The 18,186-nt window shown below is 38.5% G+C and overlaps 1 protein-coding gene across 2 annotated transcripts in view; it reads right to left on the bottom strand.

The window, feature by feature from the left end:
- Nucleotides 1–4,190: 4,190 nt before the first annotated feature.
- The window catches only part of LOC117400719 (purine nucleoside phosphorylase-like), a 33,036-nt gene continuing 19,040 nt past the window's right edge, over nucleotides 4,191–18,186 (bottom strand). For both annotated transcript variants that reach the window (XM_059022470.1, XM_059022471.1), the window contains exons 4-6: nucleotides 6,987–7,162; nucleotides 6,522–6,712; nucleotides 4,191–5,452 (exon numbers count right to left, since the gene is read on the bottom strand). In XM_059022470.1, coding sequence (XP_058878453.1) covers nucleotides 5,229–5,452; nucleotides 6,522–6,712; nucleotides 6,987–7,162 — 591 coding nt within the window. In that variant the 3' untranslated portion in view covers nucleotides 4,191–5,228. The remainder of the gene's footprint in view (nucleotides 5,453–6,521; nucleotides 6,713–6,986; nucleotides 7,163–18,186) is intronic.

Below are 18,186 nucleotides of genomic sequence, written 5' to 3'. Positions count from 1 at the left end.
TCATATTTAGAAACCATGGCTTGTGGCACTGGAATAGAAAAGTATAAAGCATTTTTTAATAACATCGTTAAATATGAAACTGTTTTACAATATTGTTCTCCATGCACAAAGTAAGGTTATCCAGGAATTGTATTTTATAACTGATCCCACTGTTATTTACTGAGCGTTTCTCTGTCTCTGCATCATTATTTCTAATGCCTTAAACCCCTACCCCCTTAACCAGCAAAATAAACAAATACATAGGGGAATTTAACCAATTGAAGATGATATTCGCTTTCAATGAAAAAAAGATTTGCAGATCAGCTGGAAACTAATTATAGTGACTGGAGCAGCTAAACCACCTTACTTGCTTAGCTGATGAATTGTAAGTGAGCAGACGTCTTACTATAATACATGAACTGCGCATACGCAATTGCACATAATTACGTCTATTAACATTCAAATCATTTTGATTAACATTTAATCAAAATGAACAGTGCTCTATTTAAAATACAAATATTTTCAATGAAATTAATGAAAAAAAGTACAGTAAAAGCATGCAATGTCTGAACTGTTCCAGTGAAAACATTTTCTTCATTGAAAGAAGCTGTAATAAAGGGAAGTTTACTAGTATTGTTATGCATATACTCTGAACTAACAAACTCAGATCTTATCAATATTTTGCGAACGGTTTGTAATTAGTATTAATAAGAGATATTGGTCTGCATACCATTTCAACTTTTACTCCCCTCAGAGACTTGAAATATACATTCATGTGGATTAATTTGCTGCACTTTGTTGTGATCTTGTGTTTTATTTAAGACAGGAGTAAGGTATTGATTATATTTATAATTGAGTTTATAAGAGCATGGATATAAGGTTGCATTTAGCTCACAAATAAAAGGAAAGTAATACAATGTGTGTGTGGGTGGGGGGGGGGGGGTTGATTAGATAATAAGGGAATAAATTAGTAGCAGGGGCAGAGGCAGCACAGGCAGATATGCAGTGGTTCATTGACTGCTCTAGTTGTGTGAGCACAATATTATTACTTGAAAAGACTTCAGCAAAACCAATTATTACACATGTCATGCAACTGCTTATCCAGTCAGTCATCTAGTGTTTACTTCAAAAACCAGGATATGTTATATGAGAACACAAACAGCCTAATTATTGCAATTGTTAAATGTTCCATTTTGTATCATTTAAATACGTTCTAAAGAAGTGCATTCATTACAATGAGCTTTATGTTTTGCTTTAATACATGACAGACAATAATACTTGAAACCCAGTGGCTTCTAATGTGAGAACCCTTACATGCCATACAGTTTATTCACAATGCCATGTATTGCTGTACCATTTAGAAAGGCTTCATGGTTTCTTTTCGTGCAGTAGTGCAGGAACCTTTATCATGTAAATAAACATTACGATTCATTGAAATTGTTGCTGAATGTCCCTTTCTTGCAGTAGTGTGGAGGTTTACAGGTGAAATTAAGAAGCATTGAAAATTAACAAATAAAAAGATATGGTTTACAAGTGATAGTAGGAAATGGTCAATTTCAAAATGATCAATATTTACCTTTCACATGTTTTACGAACAGATAGACCGAACTCTCAATGTAAAATTAAAAATACACACGTCTCAACTGTGGACCAGTGTACAGACACCAGATGGGACCTGCGTGTATTTTGTTTTGCTCTTTGTTTTGTGATAATTTTTGACCCGTATATATTTTTTTTATCAATTTTTTTGTATGCTGTTTGTACACATAACTTGGCAAAATATGATTTGTGATAGTGGTTTTCTATACGTATTAGCAGTGTTTTGGTACTGTATAACAGTTTCACTTTCTTGTAACACAGACCCATTTTGTGTAATTCTTTAGTATGTTGTTGTTATTGCTTATGGTTCGATAATTTCAAAACTGCAATTTCTAGTCTCCAATATATGTGTAGAGGTTTACATCTTCATTACTGTTACATTGCACTCTCATGAGGCTATTGGAGTGTACTTTGATTTGGAAATCATGAAGCACTACAGTGAGACACAGGGAGCGTTATGGATTTCAGATGAGGTTACTTGTTCAGTAAGACTATGGCACTGTATATTAAACTTCTCTGCTCAACACTGTTGTCTTAACCTCAAGGCTTTTCTGTATTCTGTCAATACCAGTTGCTGTTTGGGATGCTGAAAAGAATATATACATAATCACAAAAAATATATGGTGTCTCTGTCAGAATGTTAGACTAGTAATTTGACACACCTGCTTGTCAGGTAGCACTTCGATTAGGGGGAGGGAGAGAGAGAGAGAGAGAGAGAGAGAGAGAGAGAGAGAGAGAGAGAGAGAGAGAGAGAGAGAGAGAGAGAGAGAGAGATAACAAGTTTACCGTACTGTTTACATTTCTTTCTACACAGCTGAAAAATGGCTTTTGTACGAAACATCCTGAAATAAATTATTTTTTAATCATTTAAACCTTTTGTCAGAAAGGATATACATTCTTTATTATGTGTTATAGAATGATAAGTGCAATTTGAAGTAAAGAGCTTTGATAATCATGTGTTTTCATAACATTTATGTTATAAACAGTTGTAACAACATGTTTATAATATGATATTTAAATACAACTTATAACCTTACAAAATGTATATTGATTTTGTGTTTTTTAATTAGACCCATTTATAGCTTATTCTGCATTTTTATAATTGTCCTCAGCTGTTCAAATTCACCAAATTCCTTGTAAATATAAATAATGACCTAATTATTGAGGGTAGGCTATACAGTTATTGAATGCAAAATACATATCTGTTACAGTAGCTTTATTAAACCTAACATTAAATTAGTCTGAATGGGACAATTATTTAAATACATTAATATTGGATACAAGTGTTTTGATACCATTTATTTGGGATTTTTGTGCAAGCTTAAGGCACTTCAACATTGATCTTTAGTTAAAGATGGAATAACACTTGATAGTGAGTTAATGCAGATTTTTGTGTATTCTTTCCTTTCATGGACATGATGCTGTTTTGAAGGCAAAGGGTGGTCACACCAAATATGGATTTGATTTAGATTTTTCTTCTGTTCACTCACTTTGCATTTAGTTAATTGATAAATATAATCTATTAACATGTCTATTTTTGAAAGCACTCTTACTTTACAGCATTTTTTCACACCTGCCTAAAACTTTTGCACAGTACTGTATATATATATATATATATATATATATATATATATATATATATATATATATATATATATATATATATATATATATATATTAAGGATTAGGCTACAATCAGGGATCTCAAACCCTGGTCCTGGAGAGCTCCAATCCTGCAGGTTTTCTAGGTGTCTTACATCATCAATGGCTAAAGATCTGGAACATCTGTTAATCTTGACTAATTAAGCTAATAATTGGTGCAATTAATTAACTGAGTGCTCAGTCGATAAGGAAACCAGAAGACCCAGGAGCTTTCCAGGACCAGGGTTGGAGACCCCTGGGTTACATCATATTGCTATGTCACCAGTGAAATCAATGCTAACAGAATAAACAGTCACTAGAATTAACATTGTTTCCCCATATTACTGCTTTCAATGTTCAGTCAGGACAACTTATGTGATTTATTTGTGTTTAATTAGAGAATAAAAACAGCAAGTATGTATCAGAACATTTTGAATGGCTTGGTTTTGGAGCCTGACCTTGACTTTCAGAGGCACTGTGTGCTGCCTCAAAATATTGATTGACAGCTCCCATTTCAGGAAGCCCCGGGCAAGGCTGAAAATGAGGTGGAGTTTGTGGAGGTGGAGGGAAACTCAAAGGTTGCAATACCATTCAGTGGTAGTATTATTATTATTTGTTTATTTAGCAGACGCCTTTATCCAAGGCGACTTACAGAGACTAGGGTGTGTGAACTATGCATCAGCTGCAGAGTCACTTACAATTACGTCTCACCCGAAAGACGGAGCACAAGGAGGTTAAGTGACTTGCTCAGGGTTACACAATGAGTCAGTGGCTGAGGTGGTATTTGAACCGGGGACCTTCTGGTTACAAGCCCTTTTCTTTAACCACTGGACCACACACATAGAGGGCGGGAGTAAAGGGCAATGTGAAGGGGGATTATAAGGGTTGTGGAAATAAAGGCTTTCAGCAATAATGTTGCTGATAGCTTTAGTTACAGAGTTACAGAAAAAAAACACAATTTCAATACATGGTGGGTGTTCCTTTGTCTTTATATGAATCAAACAAGTAACTAGCATTCCACACGTGCATATTTAGTCAATCAATAAGGTAGCTATCAATCTAAATGTGCAAAAGTAGTCGATCATTTAACAAGTTGTCCAAAGGACATATCCAATATCATTTTTAATTACAGTACCTCATGCTTGGATTCCAGCACATGCAGAATTGGGCTTGATGTATAAATACTCCTTTTCTGTTATATACTGTATTTATGCATTTACACAGTGGTTCAAAAGTTTACAGTAGATCATTTGGATCCCTATCCCCCCCACACACAACCTATTTAAGTAAGATAGCATAGAAAAAACACAACTGGCAAGAGCTATTAATGTAATTGTAGCTAACAAAATATTTCCCCAAATCTTACCCGTTTTGCACTAACATTAACTATATAAGTGGGCAGTGCAGTTTTGAAAGAAACACATGTTATAGTAAACATGTGTTTTCATTTTAAAAGAGACAGCTGGTACTACATACACCATATTAAAGAAAGTTCCAAGTCGCTTGCCTTGCCTTGCCGTCCAGTGTATTCTGGGTCAAAGCATGTTACTGGTTCAAAGCATGTCAGTCATTAGGGGAAGCAGCTGATTGGTTATTGACTGGGGTGAAGCCAATGAAGGAGTGGGAATAATTTCACTCTCCAGGTGAAATTACCTAGGAAGTGCAAGACAATCAAATAGCATGGCTTTCTTTAACCTTGACCAGTTTTAAAATGAAAATACATGATTGCACATTTGAAACTCATACAATGAATGGATGTTCATGGCAGAGTACATTTAAGGAACTATTTTGTTAGCTGTGATTAAGTGTTTGGGGGAAAGCCTTTGTTATCCCATGATGGACTCCCTTGTATAGACCAATGATGGCAATATTAAGAGCTTGATACAACAACTTATATAAGGGTCTTCCCCTACCAGGTTTTACTGGTCTAGCAAATATTTACAGATCTTTGCTGCAGTGAATTGTAGCCACCACATAGTTTAAGATAATTTCTTTCAAGCCCTATGGTTTTAGTTGCTGTTTATACCATCAACCTGATCGCATTTGGCTATTATGGTGTTGACCAGATTCTGAAACATTTCAGCCCTCATCTTGCACATCTCAAGGACTTCCTCGTGGTTAACCTTCTCTTCCCTGCTGTAGTCCAGCGATACTTTGTTGGTGATGAGTGAAAGTCCGAGCACACGTAAACCACAGTGTTTCGCTACAGTGACTTCTGGAATTGTGCTCATCCCTTGAATAGATAAGGAGAGGTTTCTTAATTAAAAGACGATTAACATTATGGAGAAAAAACACTGTTGGGCTCCCTCTGAATCCTTAATAAACAACCCATGTTAACTAAAGCTATTCAAATGCCTCAGCGTTAATACAGTATCTAATGAAGATGTATTTCTGATAAAGAAAAACCCTTGCGTATCTCAGGTGGAATAAGGTGGTTAAACTGTAACAGCTTTTTACACATGGTTTATTTACTTCTGATAGATGTCCCTCCCATGAGTACACTGGGGTTCTTTATTGATTGATTTTGCTCAGAAAAACTCATTAAGCACAAAGCTCTTTTCTGTGGGTAATGCTGGCAATACCGGATCAAGTTTGAAATCATTCACTATTTACAGAATTAAAAACGATACATTTGCAACCTAAGAGGCTTTAATGAAAGATCTTATCTTGGTAAGCTTTGATAGGGACATTATCAAACATCTTGAGCATCAAGATGGAAAATAATCCACCCAGATCATGTATGTTTAGATAGCCTGGGTCAGTCAGTATCTGGAAGTGGGGAAAGGGGGGTCATCTCCTTCTTCTCTTCCTCTCCTCTAATTTCTGACCACTTCCTTACATTTTGTAAGTAAGGTGTGACAAAGTACATTTTCAGTTGCAGGGCACAAAGTAACCCTGCATTTTTCATGACCCTGCAGAATGTTTTAAGCTACAAGTAAACGGATGTTATCATGCTAAAGATTTATAGTAGCACTACAAAACAGCACGACAATAGTATGTTTAATCTGACCTGGTTTTAATTTTTTTTTTTATAAAACTTAGAAGCCATCATGCAGCTTTCTGCACATTGCATTTTAATTGCACACATTTTCTCTACAATCACAGTCAACAAGAAGTATTTACCAAATATGGAGTGAGATTCCCAACCTACCTAAATTAGTTATTAAATAATTGCCAGACAGTGTAGGAAATCATCATGGCATCCAGTCCAAAGGTGACTTTCTGAAGCACGTTACTCTACTGTAATGAAGTCCAAAGACATCCCTGCATGGAAAGCTTTAGAATGGGACACATGGACTTACCTACAGAGTCACTTCCAAGGATGTGCAGCATGCGGGCCTCAGCTATGGTCTCAAAGTTGGGTCCACTGACCATGCAGTACACACCTTCTCGAACAAAGTCTGAGTAGCCGAGCTGTGCACTGATGTCAAGCGCAAGCTTCCGCAGGTCTTTATTGTAGGCATCAGACATGCAAGGGAAACGGATTCCAAACCTTCAATGACATTATAATAACTAATGTTGTTAGGGGCACACATTTAAAAGCTGTTAAAAAAATATATCTGTGGCACTGATTCTCCCTTGACAAAGGATGTGCTAGTATTGAGGATTTGTTTGTGTGTGTGTGTTATATAAGCATAACTGAGATTTACATTGCCGTACACAGAACATACATAGTATACTATAATATAAATATAATATAAAAATGTCTTTTGACAGTACTATGGTGTTTAAAAATGTGAGCAACTATATTTGTTGATTGAACCTACCGTTCATCATTGGGACCACATAGTGGGTGCTGGCCAGCAAAGCCAGGCAGGTTGATGTGGTCTTTGATGATCATGATGTCTCCTGCTTTGAAGTCCTTACACAGGCCCCCAGAAGCATTTGTAACAATTATAGTCTCTACCCCCAACAGCTTAAATATTCTCACCGGGAAAGTCACCTAGAAGAAAAAAGGCAACATCAAAATACCTATAGAAAGAAAATGATATTCAGTATTTATAATGCATATCCATATTCTTGTTAAAGCAGCACTGAGGGCAACTGCAGTACTGTAAGTGGAACGTGAATATAAGTAATTAAATTTCAGTCTACCAAGATGTATGTGTAGTAACACAGCAATAAAACAAATTGTAATTCTATGTTTATTGACTTTTAGTTGCTAGGATATAGTGAAAAACACTTCATTCTATTTTTAATCCTTGGAGACTGCTAGTGAAAAAATTAAATGAAAAATATGTTGTGTATAAAAAAAGAATTACTATATGTATAAACATGACTGGCTTTGTTCAATGTACATGCCATGTGTCCTTGAGAGCATAGTGACTAACAAAAGACTAATTAGCTTTAGAGTAGCCAGGTAGGGAACTGGCCACCATCCTGCCACGTGCAGAGCTGTAATTGATAATCACGCCTTAATGCCAAAGACCTATCCTGCCACTTTACCTCGACCTTCCTCTGAATAGAAGAACCATATCATTAATATCTATTACGAAAAACAGGGTCAGGGGAAAGGAAAGGAAGCTTGTTTCCCTGGTGAATGATACAATACCAATGGCACCTTCGCAGTGGGAATCTTTGAATTGATACATAGTACAGTATATGTTTAACAGGGGCATGGAAGTGAAAGAAGAGTTCTGATGCTTTACTGCTAAGTAAATAATATTAGTGGGCACTATTCACAAAACTTTAAGGACTGTTTTTAAAAAAAATGTGATTTGCATTATTGTCTTTGTATATTGGAACATTAGAATAACTTAATACACCCCATGCTAAAACATTTTAAAATGTCTCATGAGCTGCACACTTTAATGAATCAAAATGGGCTTTAAAAAGTGTCTTTAACAAAAGAGTCCTTCAAACAATACTTTTATGGTAAGGCTCAGTATTTTTTAATGGTTCATGAGTTACTAACAAACTAATAAATATCACATGATATCACTTGTAAAAACTGTGAAGTCAGTGCAGGCTTATTTATAAAATCTAGCAAAATAATGTAACACAGAATTACTGTTAAAAGTGTGTAAATGTGCGTTTTGGGGCCTGTGTAGTGGACACAGAATTGTTAACACTAGCAGTGCTTTTTACAGCTACTGTCTATTCTTAAATTCTATACACTGACAGTAGCTGACCCAACAATCATTATTGGATGGGGAGCCCAGTTTTAAAAAAATATAATTATTACCTAAAATCTGCTGCCATCCATGAAACAGTCTGTTGACTGTTGGTCCTTTCACACCCAGCACATTGCATCAAAGTGCCAGCGCCCAGCATATTTTGATGTTGTCAAGTTGCCTTCACTCCAAAGGCATCAAATCATCCTAAGGCTCTACTGTCACTGAATGCAACATTCCATACAGTACATAATTATGTTTCAGCATTAAGTAACAGAAATAATAACTCATAATAACTTTAAAATTAAATATAATTTTATGTATATCTAGTAGGGGTATGCCGATACTCTGATTTTCAGAGTAATTACCTTTAAGAAATTTGAAGCTGTTAGATATTAAGTAAATGGAATAAAATGTGTTAATTGCTCAACACAAAACAATGGAGACCCTTGGTTTCCATTTACTGAGTATCAATCAGTAACAAGCTGATGTTATTTAATGTAGAACTTGTTGTAATCATATTTTATAAGTTATTATTTGTCTTAACCTTTATTTTATCCTTTTGATATGACATTTGTTTTTCACTTTCCTCAGTTTCCTTAGAAATACATTATCTCTGCAGCGAATTGTGGGATTAGTGCTGGACAAGCTGTTATCACTGATTAAACTCGACAAAGAAATTCATACACACTTTCCACAGCGTTAGCTCCAGTTTATGGAAAGGATAGGTCACGTTTGTGTGATTTACTTGCATTTGCTAGTTTTGCAGCATATTTTCATTGTCAGTTTATGGCCTGTGTACAGCGGTAAACATGTCAGCACCCCAGAACAGAGGAAGATTTGCTTTCAATTGGCTTTTAAAACATGCAATGCAGAAGTTAATTGCTATTGATTGGTAAAGGTCAGGGAATGACAGCTTCTCTTGTTTTGAAATCAATATGAGAAACACGTGTGTTTTGATTTATTTAATACCTGCCAACAAATACTTCTTAAAGGCAATTACTTTAGTATCAGCATACCTCTAATGTACAGTATTTAATAAATGAATGTTACACTGGACCCTGATGCAGCACGCTTGGTGTGAAAGGACCGCAAGCCTGTTCACTTGTAAATTATTCTACATACCTGGGGGTTTGTCAAGTAACCTAAACACACAATTAAGTCAAATTAAAAACAGGCTAAAGGAATGTTGGCTGAACGTATAAATCTAAAAACAAACACATTATTGAGCTGATAGCAAACCTACTGCTCAATGCACAGTATTGTATTATAATGCTCAGAGTTGCCATGGCAGATTCCAGATTAAAAGACATCCATCTTTACAGTTACTCTTTCTTCTTCAACCCAATTACAGAAAACACATGCTGCACTAGCTTTTCAGACCTAGATACGATCCTTGAGAAATACTAATGAAATCCTTGGAGCACAGGATTAAACATTACAGCAGATGAATCAGATTTGCTGTCAGGCTTTGTGACCCGGCCATTGCATAATCAAGAATCACTAGATCTATAACATCTGACAAATGGAAAGGCTTCTCCATCCATAGTATATTAAAGCCCTGAAAATAAACTAAATATGAAAGGTAATAGTTATGTCTTTGAGTATAGTAAAGTCTGGCCATATTAACACTTACACACAATAGAGGAACAGAGAATGTGTTTTTATATGAAATTAAGACATTTATTAACTTTAGATATAATGAGTAAAAAAAAAGACACAGCCAACAAATCAAAACATTACAAGACAGGTACTGAGATGCTACGGTATTTGCTCTTAATTCACAGAAACTGTAAAGCCCTTGGACTCAGACAGATAGTCAATCTTGTCTGGTACATAAAGTGTCAACTAGTGACAACATACGTTGCTGCTTCTTTCTTCCCAAAGTGTCTGTAACCTTTGTGGTTTTGATATCAGTGAAGCAACCTGACTGTCAGTATTGCTGGTCATTTCCAAAATAGCATTTTCGATTGCCATGAGAAAAGGGAACAGGTGGCCCATTTATACCAATGTGTTAAACAGTATAATTATGCTGAGAATTTCTCTGTGCACTTGTGACAAGGATATCTTGTGGTGACGTCAGACCAGGAAGAGAGACACAGCTCTGTGAGGTATGAAGCGCTGCTGCGCGTATTTATTGTAAATAAATGCTTTGTACAAAACAGAAACGAAAACACGCTACAAAAACAAAACGGCACAGTGTGCAAAACAAAGACAGTAAAATTAAACAAGTAACATGCTGGTTTATAGCCAGCACAAGTAGCAATTGTTTTTATTCTTACTTTTTATAGATCTCTCTTACGTTCCTCCTCTGAACAACCAACCCCGGTTAGCAAAAGCTGCTGGTTTTTAGACCACCTTCTGCACGGGTTTTCTCATCTGTGTGACCGACAGCCAATTTGTCAATTTCATTCTCTGCCGACCACACATTCTCACGAGATGTAGTCTGGCAGAGACGAAAAGCAAACATTGTCTCTGCCAAACTCCATTAAATTATAACAATAAAACACACATAAAACAGTACATTTAAATAACAATACTACAAACCAAATACAAAATAAACAAAATATGCACAGGGGCGGGGTGTACCACGCCAGTTTGTTTTCTTGGGAGCTGGAGCCATCCATACATCTTCAGTGCAGTGACAGAGGAACGGTTTTGGTGGATGGAAATTGTAAATTAAAAGGTGTGCCTTTAGAATCATTGGTAAGCGGCCTAAGCCTTCAGCTACAAATAGGCTCTTTTAAATAAGCAGGAAAATGATGGGACTAGAGTACACACAACTTCTATTAGACTGTGGGCCTCATTCACTAAACAATGGTAACGTGTTTTTCTCGCGGTAAGCCCCTTTACTGCGTGCTTTGTACACCTGCTGTATTCACTAACCAGTGGCAGGCAACCTAGCGCATGGAAAAAAGCGTGTGGAAAAAGTACCGCATTCGAGTCTTAAATATAATGAATAATGTAATGTGTGGAAATGTATGCAAATTACATCACAAAATAACGCGTGGGAGGTATTTGAAATGCAAACCATATTTACTTAAGGGCGCTAACTTTACTAGCTGCCTCAGCGTGTGTTAAAAGTACCGCTTATTGAAACCAGGTGGTGTCACAGAACCAGTAGAAGAGCTGCACAGGAGATCGAGAAGAAGAGTCAGGGAGAGAGTATTTCGAACCAGGCAGACGTTACTAGGACTGTGTGAGGAGGAGGTAATAACTAGATACATATTGAGCACAGATCATACTAGCCTTATATGTAGGGGCCCGGAAAAATTCACCTGTCGTGAAAAATAGGCATTTTATTTTCCTTACAGTATTTTACATTAGTCTTCATCTCCCCTGTTCATTTCATACTTTTATGAAGTAGAAGCAACGCTACACGGTCCGGCGTCAATGCAGTGCATTTGGTTACTATGGCAACTGGATCAAACAAATACCGGCTTCATGCACTAAACAGCGGTAATGTGTTTTGCATGCAAAAAGCCCCTTACTGTGTGCTTTGTGCACCTGCTGATTTCACTAAGCAGTGGCACATGACCTTGCGCGTGGAATGATTTGCGTGTAAAGAGGTACCATGTGTGAGCCATTTAAATACAATTAATAATGTTAATTTATGGAAATGTATTTAAATTGTTCCCCCTAATTCAGTGAGGGAGGTGCTTGATATTAAAACCATATTCACTTAAAGGTGCTAACTTTACAAAGTGCCTCTGCGTGTGTTAAGTGTACCACTTATTGAAACCAGGTGGTGTATGACTAAATCACAATATAAATAGAGCAGACCACAAGTAGTGTTGTGTGCGAAACATGGAGGTGATACAGTGTCACAGAGCCAGGAGCACAAATGAGAGCAAGAAGGAAAGTCAGGGAGAGAATATTTAAGACTATGCAGACCTTACTAGGGCTGTGTGAGGACGAGATAATAACTAGGTACAGATTGAGCACAGAGGTCCTACTAGCCTTATATAAGGAGATCAGATGTGATCTAGAGCCACTGACAGACAGCAGTCATGTCGTGCCAGGTCTAGTGAAATTGCGCACTACATTATTTTACATAAGAGTCATTCCAGACAAATGTCTCAGCAACTGGTGGAAAATCGCAACTTACGTTTTCCCGGTGTTTACAGTAGGTTTTGAATGCCCTGTTGAAACGCATTGGGAACTACAGTGCCTATAGAAAGTCTACACCCTCTTTCAAAATTTTCACCTTTTGTTACCTTATAGCCTGGAATTAAAATGCATTAAATTTTTTTTTTTTTCATTTATCTACACATCCTACCCCACAACTTCCAAGTGAAAAAAATATTCTAGAAATTTGTAGAACATTAATTAAAAATAAAAACTGAAATAGCTTGGTTGGGTAAGTGTCCACCCCCCTTGTAATAGCAATCCTAAATTAGCTCAGGTGTAACCAATCGCCTTCAAAATCACACACCAAGTTAAGTGGCCTCCACCTGTGTTAAATTGTAGTGATTCACATGATTTCAAGATAGATTCAGCAGTTCCTGTAGGTTCCCTCTGCTGGGTAGTGCATTTCAAAGCAAAGACTCAACCATGAGCACCAAGGTGCTTTCAAAAGAATTCCGGGACAAAGTTGTTGAAAGGCACAGATCAGGGGATGGGTATAAAAAAAATATCAAAGGCCTTGAATATCCCTTGGAGCACGGTCTAGACGATTATTAAGAAGTGGAAGGAGTATGGCACCACCAAGACCCTGCCTAGATCAGGCTGTCCCTCCAAACTGGATGACCGAGCAAGAAGGAGACTGATCAGAGAGGCTACCAAGAGGCCAATGGCAACTTTGCAAGAGCTACAGGCTTTTATGGCCAAGACTGGTCAAAGTGTGCATGTGACAACAATATCCCAAGCACTCCACAAATCTGGCCTGTATGGTAGGGTGGCAAGAAGGAAGCCATTACTCAAGAAAGCCCACCTTGAATCCCATTTGAAGTATGCAAAAAAACACTTAGGAGATTCTGTAGCCATGTTACAAAAAGTTTTGTGGTCTGACGAAACTGAAATGGAACTTTTCGGCCTAAATGCAAAGCGTTATGTTTGGCGCAAACCCAACACAACGCATCACCCAAAGAACACCATCCCTACTGTGAAGCATGGTGGTGGCAGCATCATGTTATGGGGATGTTTCGCATTGGCAGGGACTGGGGCACTTGTCAGGATAGAAGGGAAAATGAATGGAGCAAAGTACAGAGAAGTCCTTAAGGAAAACCTGCTGCCCTCTGCAAGAAAGCTGAAACTGGGACCGAGGTTCCCAAAGCACACAGCCAAAGCTACACTGGAGTGGCTAAGGAACAAAAAGGTAAATGTCCTTGAGTGGCCCAGTCAAAGCCCCAACCTAAATCCAATCGAAAATTTGTGGCATGACTTGAAGATTGCTGTCCATCAACGCTCCCCAAGGAACTTGACAGAGCTTGAACAGTTTTGTAAAGAAGAATGGTCAAATATTACCAAATCTAGGTGTGCAAAGTTGGTAGAGACCTATCCCAACAGATTCACTGCTGTAATTGCTGCCAAAGGTGGGGGTGGAGACTTATCCAATTATGATCAGTTTTGTATTTTTAATATATCACTTTTTTCCCCTTAACAGTGTGGAGTATGGTGTGTAGATAAGTGGAAACAAATCCTCATTTAAATGCATGAAACTCTGAGGCACTGACACAACAAAATGTGAAAAAAGTTCAAGGGAGTGTAGACTTTCTATAGGCACTATATATCCATTTTCCCAGACAGCCACAAGCGCTCAATGCAACATTTCTAGATTTCCATGATTTCCATTACACGAGAGTAGATGTTAAAACTTCATGCTGATTTGAACTCGGCTCTCGCCAAGATAAGCACCAACTAAGACGTAGCTTTACAGTAAACTAATGTGATCCATATGTGTCTCCATCCATTTACGTTTCCTTCCATATGATGATGTAGATATCCTTCTGTCTGGTGTTAATGGCTGAAGTGTAATGCTGGCTCCAGGGATCAGCTTATTTTGCCTCCCTGGCGCATCAGCACACACAACGGCTGCGATGCTGGCTCCGGGGATCAACCAAAGTGCGGCCTCCCCAGCGCATCAGCATGACAACCGTCTGGATTGAGCTAAGTAGGGTACATCTCTGGGGTTTTCAAGTGGGCACCTTCCATCCTCAGTGTTTCGTCGACTAGCCCACGACACCTCAAGAGGGCTCGACGGTGATTCTGGCGTCCCAGCATCACCCCCCTCCGTCCCCCACTCAACTCAGCCCAGCTTACTTACCTGTCCCCAGCCAGAATCTTTCCGTCTCAACCACAGCCAGTTGCTGCTCCTCTCTGCTGCTTCAGATAAGTTCTTCACTGTGCGACGCAACTCTTGGCCACTGAATCCGACGTCTCTGAGAAACCGGGTTGTAGAGTGTGCCACAAATCCTCGACAACCCACTTCCACTGGGTAAACCCGAACTCTCCATCCTCGCTGTTCCGCTTCAGTGGCTAGTTGAGCATACCGCAGTTTCTTCCTCTCATACGCCTCATCTACAGCATCCTCCCATGGCACTGTTAACTCTACCAGGTGAACAAGGCGTGCTGATCCAGACCACAAGACAATATCTGGTCGAAGGTTAGTGGTGGCAATCTCAGGTGGAAAAATAAGCCGTTGACCAACATCTGCCAGCATATTCCAGTCTCTAGCAGCTTCCAGTTGTCCTGGGCGAGGATTGGTTTTAACACCTTTTCTTGGTGGTTGCTCTCCTGGGCGGAGGAATGTTGTCTTTTGTGTGTAATGTTTTGATGGAACAGGTGGCAACTTATTGGTCATGTTACGCTTGTCTTCCAATGCTAAGGCCAAACATTGCAGCACCTGGTCATGGCGCCAAGTAAACCGTCCTTGGCTAAGAGCCACCTTACATCCTGTCAAAATGTGCCTTAATGTTGCAGGTGTTGAACACAAAGGACATGAGGGATCCTCTCCTACCCAGAGGTTTAGGTTCTGTGGTGATGGGAGAACATCATATGTTGACCTGATGAGGAAACTCCAAATGTTTTGGGTGCTATCGATTGTATCCACGTAGCACTGTCACCATCCTGGGATACAGAACATATTTTTGGTAATCAGAAGCATTACCTTTAACATACAAATGATGTGTGACGTGAAACTGAAGATTCTCGATGTGGTCGCCAGCTATCCCGGCTCGGCACATGATGCGTACATTCTCAGACAGTCCGGGCTATGTGACGATTTCGAGGAGGGTGTATATGGACCTGGTTGGCTTCTTGTTAAGTAATTTAGGCTATAATACGTATTTCATACCTCAATGATAGTAAGCATGGGCAACTTGCTAACATTGGTAATGCTTGTCATAGGCGATGCTGGTTACGGGATCAGACCCTGGCTGCTTACAACGTTGTTGGACCCCAGAATGCATCCAGAGATTCGGTACAATACAGCACACGTTGTTGCATGTTGCATTCTGCACAACATAGCTGTCAACAATGCACTAGCAGGGGATAGTGATGATGCCAATATTGATGCTGAACCCCCTGCAGAGAACATCGAGGAGGAGCACAACATGATCAGTGGGAGAGCAGTGAGAGAACATGTCATGTATGTTATTGTGACTATATAACTACACTGTAATCACACTGAGAATCTTGCATAAATCTTACGGATTTTAAACATTAACTAGTGTATATTTCATACTGTCTAGTTTACGGTGGAGTGTAATGCATCAGGCATGTTACAGTGGTTTTGAAAATAAAAGCATAACAATAAACCAACATCTAAAGCTACATTATGCAATTGCAATAATTAAATGGCATTTGAAGTAAAAATTGGGGAACAATTAATCTACTCTGCATTTGATTTAATCAGGCTAAATATAAGTCAGACTTAAATCGTATCATGTCATGGGTTTAAAGGCATAACTACAAATGCATACAGCAGACTATTTATTTTGCATATGTACATTATACACTCAAACGTGGAATGTTATGTTATGCTGACTGCACAAAAGGAGACATACCTTCATTAACAGGCTCTACAGCGTTCCTGCTGGTGTCAATGCCCCTGTGGACACCTCCAACAAACTGTGGCTACAAAATGGTTACAATGAGAGTCTCATACGAGGTGAGTTGTTGTTGTTGAGATGTTCCACCTCCAGTGGAAGATGCTGCAGCACTTTTCTGAGTGCATGAGACAGAATGATTCTTGGTGATAAATCTTCCTCCAGACCTGTGAGGGCGCTGTGTAAAGGGAACAGAGTACCCTGGACTGGAAGACCTGACAATTCATTCTTACGGTTAGGTGGAAGTTGGCCATCTAGAAAGGGGGCGGGGTTATGGTACATCAAGTCATCGCAAATTAAAACCGTCAGTTTACCAGTACTTTGTTGTCTGTCGTTATCGTGAACACTGCATCACCTCTACACCTGCGCACTGCAACCCACATTGCCACAGTGCACTTCTGTTTTGTTCTTCTCTTTGCATCTGTCCAGCGCTTTTTAATCATGTCCACGCTGCGCTCACAGACACCAAGCGCATTTATCTTGGTTATGTTTTGCCAGATAGCCCTCTTAATGGAGGTAGCTGTTATGGCTGATTCAGCACCAAAAAGCCTTCCATAATTCCCCACCACTTCTTCTGCCAAAACATTGAGCTTCTTGTCCGAAAACTGTTGGTTTCTCAGTCTATCCTCCTTGGTCGCTGCCATTCTGACAAAATGTGAGCGTGACATCCCTTCCCTTTGGAGTGCCCTTATATACTACAATGAAGTGTATGTAACGTGTGCAGAATTTCACGCACTATCACAACTTGAAATCAATAATTTAGCTCGCCTTGTTAGTGCATATTATTAGATTAGTGAATAGAGCGGTCACGCCTTCCTTTTTGCACGCAGTATGGGTTTCCCTTGGCACGCGGTATTTCAGGTATTTTACCTTCGTTTAGTGCTTTAGGCCCTTAGTGTTCTGCGTTTCCGGTTTATTTCGAATTTTACCTAAATTTATTTTTTTAACTGTTTTTTTTACTGATTTATACCAGATTTTTGTATATTATTCAATATTTTCCGGTAGCATTTTCTAGGAAATACGCTATTTTGATTAAAAAGCTGTTTTATTTTGACTCCGACTTTGTAATAAGCAGCTCTACACTGTATATCCTAGGATACAGCAGACTTTTAGACGTCAGAGGATCAAATAACGTTCAAACATGGTTCTCTGTCACTTCACAAACACATTAGCATCTGATTATGATGGCCAATCAAAGTCTGATTATTATGGCAATTGCTGGGCATAGTAACTACTAGCTTGAGCAAAAACTAAATTGAAATACTTACACGAAAATATAATATGTTTAGTGAATGAGGAATGGGTAGAAAACGTAAATCAGTTCATGAATATTCAAAAGAAAACAAATGTTTCGAAGTATACAAAAAGCAAAAATAGCAAAAGTGGGTCAGATGAAGCAGAGGATGCACAGCGTTGCAAATACTACTGCATTGAGGTACATGTTCGCGCTGACAATAAAAGAACATACTGAATGTAAGTGACACATTAAACTAAAACAAGAAAGTGAACTGAGAGACAAGCAATCCATTTATCCTGTTTTTACACACGCTTTAATAAAAAGAACGTGCAGAATGACCATGATAATAACCATGTTTAGGTTTACAGCCTTGCAAGTGAGGGTGCTATTAGCTATTTTTTTAAAATAAATAGATATAGAAGGAACTGAAGAAACAAAGCCTTGAAAGACATGTAGTGTATATAAACTCTATTCCACTATACACCCGAGCTGTGGAGAGGCCATGCCAAGCCAGTCAGGTGTGGCTTAGGAGACGCCTGGTTGTTTTTCCACTGCAGAGCCCAAGCCA

Source organism: Acipenser ruthenus, chromosome 4 (genome assembly GCF_902713425.1).
Source record: "Acipenser ruthenus chromosome 4, fAciRut3.2 maternal haplotype, whole genome shotgun sequence".
NCBI lineage: Eukaryota > Metazoa > Chordata > Actinopteri > Acipenseriformes > Acipenseridae > Acipenser > Acipenser ruthenus.
The sequence above is the reverse complement of the archived record's forward strand: the minus strand, read 5'-3'. Positions and strand labels throughout refer to the sequence as shown.